At 38.1% G+C, this 8,575-nt stretch overlaps 1 protein-coding gene across 2 annotated transcripts; it reads left to right on the forward strand.

Moving 5' to 3' along the window:
• Window positions 1-28: 28 nt before the first annotated feature.
• Window positions 29-7,010, forward strand: LOC146657678 (corticotropin-releasing hormone-binding protein-like). 2 transcript variants are annotated; one of them, XM_085427013.1, is made up of 8 exons: window positions 29-126; window positions 282-369; window positions 1,155-1,312; window positions 2,605-2,815; window positions 3,993-4,127; window positions 5,316-5,325; window positions 6,446-6,564; window positions 6,856-7,010. In XM_085427013.1, exons 1-8 carry the CDS (start codon window positions 46-48, stop codon window positions 7,008-7,010), a joined length of 957 nt encoding a protein of 318 aa, XP_085283139.1. In that variant the 5' UTR covers window positions 29-45. The 2 variants fall into 2 exon arrangements, with proteins under 2 accessions (XP_085283139.1, XP_085283138.1); XM_085427012.1 differs by lacking the exon at window positions 5,316-5,325 and having other exon boundaries at window positions 3,993-4,147; window positions 6,444-6,564.
• Window positions 7,011-8,575: the final 1,565 nt, after the last annotated feature.

An 8,575-nucleotide genomic window follows, 5' to 3' on the forward strand; every position in this document is an offset into this window, starting at 1 on the left:
CTCCCCTCAGCTTCAGGACACACTCCTCGAGAGACGCACTTCAGCATGTCGGTGGCTCTGCGCACACAGCTGTTTCTCTTTCTTATCTGCGTTTCATTAAGGATGGGGCTCGCTCGCTACATCGAGGTAAGGTCGCGTTTGTAGTCGAGCAAAGTGGAATTTTTGATCAAGTGAGGCAGTCTGAACTCATGTCTGTCAAGTTTTTATGAGCAGCCCAGAGATGAAATCTTAGGTTTTCTGTTCGTTTGTATTTACTTGTTTGTTTTCCTTCTTCTTTTCAGGACAACGAAGCCTCAGATGGATTATATTCTTTGCTGAGTTTGGCCCAGAAAAGAGAATCAGAGGATTTTATTTTCCGCCGACCTCTCAGTAAGAACTGCTTAAAAATAGCTTTAAATCACCGAATTATACCAATTGCTGGATTTAAAACAGTAATTGGGTGAATGTTTATTTATGCACCAGTGCCCATTCAGTCACTTAATTAGAACATAGGCTACTAAACACGTTAGATAATTCATGCATTAATCCAAGCAAACATTTTTAAATGAAAACTGATGCTGTCCTCTGAGTAACACTTTGACCTCATGAGAAATTATTAAGGCTAAACTCAAATCCAGTATGTTTTCTGAACCCAATATATGTGTAATGTATTTTGTATCTGGCTGTGTGTGTGTGTTCATATGTGTGTTTGCCTCACCTGTATTCTGGGGGTGTATATATTTCATAGTCACTTATGGGGACCAATCCAGTTTGGTTTTTAATCTTTAATTCTACTTTGGTTACTTGGTGTGGTCAGGGTAGGTTTGGGACTGGGCGAAGGTTAGTTAACGTAAGTTAAAGTTTAAGAGTTAGGCGAAAAGTTGTTATAGTTGGGCTTAGGGACCAACTGTGGCTCAGGAGTTAGCATGGGCTGTCAAGCACTTGGAAGGGCAGTGGTTTGATCCCCAACTCTTCCATTCTACCTGTTGAAGTATCCTGGGGTATGATGCTGAACCCTGAGCTGACCAAAAAAATGAGTTTGGGTGAATAAGACTTGTAATAAAAAGTGCTTTGGGTGCTCAGCTGGGGAAGAAAAGCTCTAAGTACTAGTCTCTAGAATATTTAAATGTATTTTTGGTCTGAAATGGAAAACTGACTGTGTGTGTGGTTTGTAGGATGCTTGGACATGCTGGCCACTGATGGCCTCTTCACCTTTGTGGCATCAAAGCCACAGCTGGCATGTGCAGCTTTCATCATAGCTGAGCCCAGTGAAGTCATCAGTCTGGAGCTGTCTGACGTCAGCATCGACTGCAGCGCTGGAGACTTCATAAAGGTTGGCACACACACTAAAAATAGCCCCCACACATATCCAACCCCTCTTTTAAGTGAAAGGCAGGGACTCCAAGGCTTTTTTCGGTTTAAACTCTGAATTCTATTTCATCTTCTTCCTGTGCATTTGAAATTAGGCCAAACAGGGTTAAGGCGGCGTTTAAGGGCCAAACACCACACTGGATGCTTTCTGCATTGGTCACATTACTCAGAGCAAGAGTGGGAAGAGAAGGCTTTAGTTCTGAAGCCAAGCCTGCCAGTGCAGATTTCAGTTCATGGCATAGGGAAAGGGGGACATTAGAATTTCATAAAGCCTAGGTTTACATGCATGTGATCTAGAAACCAAGAGCAGATTTGTGTAAATATTAGTAGGATTAATGTGCTCAATAAAACAAAACAGCACACCTCATTTTAAGACATGAGATTTACAGAATATTTTTAGAATGAAATTCATGTTGGATTATGCTTGTAATTAAATATTATTCACAGCACAGTAGTGTAGAATGTGCTGTATGGCATGTCGGATTACCCAATAAAACATGATGATTCATGTCTTAAGTTGAATAGAAAACACAAAGATTTGTTTTCACCAACCCACTGGATCAGAATCATTTTTATTTGACCAAGTCTGTGCACACAAACCAGGAATGTGATTCCAGTTCACTTACTGCTGTCAGCATGCAAGAAAGAAACATATAGGGCAGGGGTGTCAAACTCAAATACACAGTGGGCAAAAATTCAAAACTGGAACAAAGTTGCGGGCTAACGTTAGTATTTATTGAAATATATTTATTCCTCCAGATATAAGAATGAATCTTTTCTTATGTGCTCAAACACGTTTTGCTGAAAAACTGAATATGGAACAAGCAAAGCTTAATACTAAACAATATATATATTAGCTGTATAATACCAGTAGGCCAGCTCTGATAGTAATTTGGTATGGCTTCGTGGGCCAAATGTAATTAGGCTGCGGGCCAAATTTGGCCCGCGGGCCAGAGTTTGACACCTATGATATAGGGGGAAAAATCTTGGCAATTAGATTGCTTGTTTCTTTCTGTAAAAGCGAATTGGCTTCTTACATAAAGCTGATGAGTTATCTCTTAGTCATATAGTTAACAGCTTAATTTGGACATGCTAGCTGTCCTTGGCTTCTTCCACATTTTAAAAATTTATGCCTTGTATTTTCAGACACTGCTTCATGTTTTGTATGTGAAGGTGTGGAATAAGTGTGCTGAAATTAAGTAAGTAAAGGCATTAATTTTTGTATTTACTACATATCATATGTTCCTCTTCAAGATATTTGATGGCTGGGTTTTGAAGGGAGAGAAGTTCCCCAGCAATCAGGACCATCCTTTACCCCTCTACGAGCGCTACACAGACTACTGTTCCTCCACAGCACCAGGAGCCACCAGCCGCTCTTCTCAGAATGTTGCCATGATCTTCTTTCGCATTCACAGCCCTGCTAGTGGCTTCACCCTCGCTGTCAAGAAACTATACAACCCTTTCCGTGAGTCTTGTTATGCATCACTAAGATCAGTTTGTGGCCAAAACATCTAAAACCAAACATAAAACACTTTCAAGTCTTCGCGTAAAAGATTTGTGTTATTTTTTTGTTTTTGTTTTTTTATATGTCTTGTGAAATGAGGGGTACATTTGTGTGCACGCATGAGTGTACTTCCTGGACATTTGTGCTTGGTCGAGCTTTAATCAAGGCCAAGAGCGAGCGTAACGAATTGAGTGAGAAGGATGCACCTGTTTTCCAGCTGTTTGACAAACACAGCGTTAACATTGTGTCAAGAAACATAACTGTCACCGTCTGGCTGTAAGACAAAGACAAGGAAATAAAGGCTGCAGACAAAAAAAAAAAAAACCAGCAGTTTCAATTAATTATTTATAGGTTAACAGTGGTTTATCCCCTTGTTCACCATTAAGTGCAACCGTCTGCAGTTTAGGCCTTATATATGATCTAATCAAAGTGACAATAAAGCTACCTCACATATTCCATGCAACATAACAGTGTTACTCATTTAATACATAATAAAAGTCAGAGTGTTTCTAGAACATTCCTTAAATCTAAAAGTTTGGCTGGCAAACAGAATGGAGCTAATAGCTATATAAAAGTATGGATAAACGACTGAAATTGTTAACTAGCTCCACAGTCTAAAGTTTAGACTGACTTAAACTGAATGATATGTATAAATGTTTGATGGAGGAAAAGCAAAAGTAACAATGAATGAATGATCAAAATGGTAAGGTAACCGTTACTGATGGGTAATATTTACCAATGGTAAGCTAGATGGTGACTGTGATAGTGGCTCTTACCAAAAATTGGATGTAAAAGATACACATACAACATTTAATTGTTTAATTAACAATTCAAACGTCTCTCTTCACATTTGATTAGCTCGGTTTCTTTACAACAAAAATGTGAAGGGAACAATATGAACAAAGTGGCAGCATTTTCAGACTCCCTTTTCCGTAATGCTTTTATGAATTCACTTTTCTTTCTTTCTTTCAGTTCTGTGATCAGAACTAGAATTGGATTTCCTTTCCAGCTGCCACCCGCTGATTCTGTCCTCTTTGTGACGTGAAGTGTCAGTAATGAGTTTCTCAGGTTATGGAGAACTAGAAATGTGAAATCTCTTCTCCTGTCTGTGCATGTGTCGATTTGTTCGTGTGGAAAGCCTGTAACATCATGTCTCAGAGTCCAGAGGGAAGCTTCACCATGGTGATGCCACATCAGCGCAAGAACTGCAGCTTCTCCATCATCTACCCCGTGGAGATCCGACTGACAGAACTCAGCCTGGGGCAGGCCAAAAGCAATGAGCTAAGTCCACAGGTAGATCACACACATGCATACACGCATGCATGTGCCCACAGTCACACACACACAATCTTCTTTTCTCTGTGAAATAAATATCTTACTGAGGCCAAATTCTGACACTTTAAATAGACCTTTAGCTTCAGCTGGACATTTTAAACGCATTCAGAGTGTGATATATTTTTTTTTAATTAAAGCTATTAATAATATTTGCATGTTTGTCTATGTCATCACACAAATTTTATTAGTACTTGGCAATTTTGATTTTAATTTTATTTTAATTTAATAAAGTATTGTTTAACTACAGAGATTTATTAATTTCATTTTCCTAACTGTAATGGGGAAATCACTTTAACTGATCGATCAGAGCTCAGTAGGCGTAATTAGCACCGGGATGTCATCTTCCTACATCTAGAGGGAAGCTGATGAACACAGGAAATGGAAAAACAAACAGTTATGAGACTGAAACTAAAGTGAAGCCTGGAGCTTGAATGAAGCCTTTCAGTGTAGAATTTCATGTTCTCATTGTGCCAGAGAGGACTTTCTTCAGGTATTCAGGCTCAAAAGTATGTTATGGTAGGTTAGGTTAATCCAGTGGTCCTCCAACTGTGTGGCGGGTTCAGAACAGAGCCACTGCAGTTGGAGCATGGAAGACTAAGGGAAAAGGATGTAAACTAAAGTTGGGCATGCCAGAAAAAGTTTGAGAACAACTGGGTTAATTGGTGATTTTATATCATGAATGATGTGATTGGTCCACCGTCTCACTTTGTTAGTCCTATTACAGATGGATGACCATTCTATTCATACCAGAATCTATTAGGATAGTTTCCAATTTTCTGTTGCATTCACCACATGCTGATATTATACCACAGTCAACTGAAAATATTGTCATTGAAAGTAATCCAGGATTTTGGAGAGTCATCCAAAAACAGTGTTATGTTTGGCAAATTGGCTGCTGAGCCTCACTGCCACTGTAAATTACTCTGTGTTCATAAGTCCCACTCCAATAGGTGGAAAAAAAGAAAACAGAAAATAAATCCTCAATGGCAAATGGTCTAATGAGACTAAATGAAAACATCACTGTGGTTAATAGATGGAAGAGTTTTAGCAAACCACTTTAGCTAAACTAAATATTATTCATTGTGTGTAGATTATAATGTTAAACCCTCATACTAAATGTTTGAAGATGATCCTCAGTTTTTAATGTTAAATAAGGAATAGTAATGACAAATGGAGTCAAAAATAATAACCATAAGTCTAATAAACATTTTTAATAACAGTTTATGAATTTTAGAAAAAAGCTAGCAGGTGAACACAGCAGAGCACTTACCAGTCATATCGAAGTCTTACCCCTGAAATACACCATGTCCTTGACTTTTCATCTGTTACACAGTTTTGTTCGGTAAAGTGCTTCAAATCACACAGAGTGTTGCAAGGGCAGAGGGTGTAGTTTCCACGGGATCTTTTATTTTGAAAACTGACCAGATTTTCTGTGACATTCCTGTGCCTGATGTCCTGCCCTCCTCATCTACTCTGTGCAGCTTGACAGAGCCTCTGTTAAATAAACAAACAAATATATAAATACATTACATATAAATACAACAATGCAGAGAAGCTTCTCTGGTGTCTGGTAGAACCAGAACGCTAAGCAGAGGCTCCCAGATTACTACAATTTCTGCTATAATGACAATTCCACAATTAGAAAAGTGAGGTTAACTAACGTTAACAAGAGCTGAAGTGTGTAATGGAAAATGTGTTAATGGAAAAAAAAACATAAATAAGTAGTACTTATTAATTACTTAATTAATAGTAAGTAATGAGTAGTCATAAAAGCTATTACATGAAATGCAACTCTCTATGAATAAGGGAAGGAGAAAAGTGGTACAAAGCATGCTCATAAAGGTGTAATATAATAAATAATAAATTAATAAAGTAAAATATTCATTTTTAAATATCTGAAAAACAACATCCTGTTAACTGCCTCTGTTTAAATTCTGAGGAAAACTGTATGTATTCCAAATTCAAATATTACAAAAATCGTTTGTGTAAACATTTTTCAGTCAAATGAAGTCATTTCATTTGAATCCTTTGCAGTATTACTTTTTCATTGTGTTACAAGCACCTGCTCAATAGAGAACCATGAAACACTGGAATCACATCTCCACTTGGTTGGCCTTTTCCAGGTTAACATATAGTACTTTTATTGGTCCAAAGAGCTCCACAGGAAGTTTTAATGGCAGTTTTCTATGTAACAAAGTAAAGTCTTTATCTGGACTTCACCATCAAAATATTTTGTTGATCATTTATTTTACAGAGACTGGCGTGGTCTGGCTGCTCAGGGTCAGGTGACTATGTGGAGCTGCTGGGAGGGAATGGGGTGGATACCTCTAAGATGTTCCCTGTGGCCGACCTCTGTTTCTCCCTCAGTGGACTCGGTGAGTCTGTGTCCATCACTGTGTCCAAGAAACACTTTTACTAGTAATTATGATGTGCTGTAAAAGAGTCCTACAAAATAAAAACATCCCACATAGTGAAATATCCAATGCAATTCACATTTTATGTTTACATATATTTGCTGTTTTTACTTGTAAAAATACTGCAATACAGATACAAAGTAAATGTTTTTGCTGCCAATGTAACCAGAGTAAGTAGGGCTGGCTACAGAACAAAAATTCTTGGATGGTAGAGTGTAAAGTATGTGTTTTCCTCTCCTTGTGGCCCTTCAGCCCAGATGAAGATTGGTTGTGATAACTCAGTGGTGAGGCTCGTGTCCAGTGGGAACTATATCAACCGTGTTTCCTTCCAGTACCAACTACTGGAACACAATGAGCTTCCCAAGGCCCGAGAGAACAGTTTGGAAAACTTCTGCACTGTGGAATAAGATGTCACAACACATACGCATATGTACACTTGTGAGCACACACAGTCATTCATCTCTCTGTTAAAAAATACCACTTTAATGAAAGTGTCACATTTAACTAATTGTATTAGTAAGTATTTTGTATTGTATTTGCCAAATATTTTATTAAGCTATTATGTTAGCTTTGATCATAGCCTATTTATTTAAAAAGAATATTCTCCTTAAAGTTATGGGTGATAGTGGATTTTTTTCCTTTTTAATTATTTGTCATTAAAATTTGTTGTTTGTGGTTTTTAGTTAGTTTGACATCCCTGCTGCCTCTTTTCTTTATATTGCCTCGACGATTTAAGAAATAAATATGAACTGCATGATGAAGCACATTTTCACTGTTTTTGTGAGCAGCTCTCCTTTTCCAGGTCTACTTCGATTTCATTATATAACTGCATATTCCCTCAGGGCTTGCTTTACTGGCATGTTTTGTGGCATCCATCCATTTGACTGATTAATGCTACTTTCTTTAGAGCTGAAGAGAGAAATGCTTTAATCTGGCCAGGCTCTTAATACATAGAGTGATTATGAGCTACTGCATTTTTTTGAGTTTCTGTGAGACTGAATTTAAGTGACGTGAACTTGAATTGCATTTCATTAAATTTAATTCAAGTTAATTTATTGCAGCACTGAATCGTGACAGCAGTTGAGAAGTTCCAGTGCACTTTATACTGCGAGGTAAAGACCCTGCAGTATTAGTGAGAAAACACCAACAAGTAAGCACGATCTTGGTGACAGTGGAGAGGAAAAACTCCTTTTAAGCAAGAAGAAACTTCCAGCAAAACCAGACCAGGTTCACAGAAGGGCAGCCATCTCCTGCAACCACACTATCTGGTGTAGCGGCAAGCCTGGGTCTTTCTGGGTGGAGTTTGCAAACACCCTCTCTTCCTGCGTGGGTTTTTTCCTCCCACAGTTGAAAGACATATAAGTTGGCCATAGGTGTGAATATGAGTATGAATGGTTGCCTGCTTCTCTGTGTTAGCCCTGTGATGGACGGGTGGCCCGTTGAGGATATACCCCAAATCTCACACTATGACAGCTGGGAGAGGCTCTACCCCACATCTGGCCCTGAACTGAACGGATGATAGATAAACATAGATGGATGGCACTGATCCTTGCAAGTGAAAAATGTATTTCTTTAGCATACACTAATGTACATTATGTCCAAATGTAAAATGTTCATATTGCTGCACACAGATACACCACCTTATATCAAAACAAAAAAAAAACATGAAGTCTAGATGGAATCTTTGCATTTTAATCAGAGATGTCCTTGATATACCTTTAAATGACAGCAATTTGAACATGTATGAGCATTTCAGCATTAAGATTATGTTCCTGGCAATCAGTATTAAGCAATGACGCATGCACTTCTTCTATTTTTTTATAATCCAATTTGCTCCAGATGCAAACTCTAAAACAGCTTTCATAGTGGTTCGTCGATGCTCATAATTAAAAGGGATTAATACAGACAGCATAGAATTATAACACCACATTTTTCTAAAAGTATGACCACTCTCCGTCACTGACTGTTTAAC

Source organism: Rhamphochromis longiceps, linkage group LG12, assembly GCF_057381845.1.
Source record: "Rhamphochromis longiceps isolate RC_006_pf linkage group LG12, R_longiceps_female_GT1.1, whole genome shotgun sequence".
Classification (NCBI taxonomy): Eukaryota; Metazoa; Chordata; class Actinopteri; order Cichliformes; family Cichlidae; genus Rhamphochromis; species Rhamphochromis longiceps.

Bases quoted from the DNA above. Each gene is read 5' to 3' on its own strand.
- LOC146657678 (XM_085427012.1), top strand. From the start codon at position 46: ATGTCGGTGGCTCTGCGCACACAGCTGTTTCTCTTTCTTATCTGCGTT. The intron at 4,148-6,443 runs GTAGATCACACA...TTTATTTTACAG, and splicing joins GCAATGAGCTAAGTCCACAG to AGACTGGCGTGGTCTGGCTG. The intron at 6,565-6,855 runs GTGAGTCTGTGT...GTGGCCCTTCAG, and splicing joins TTTCTCCCTCAGTGGACTCG to CCCAGATGAAGATTGGTTGT.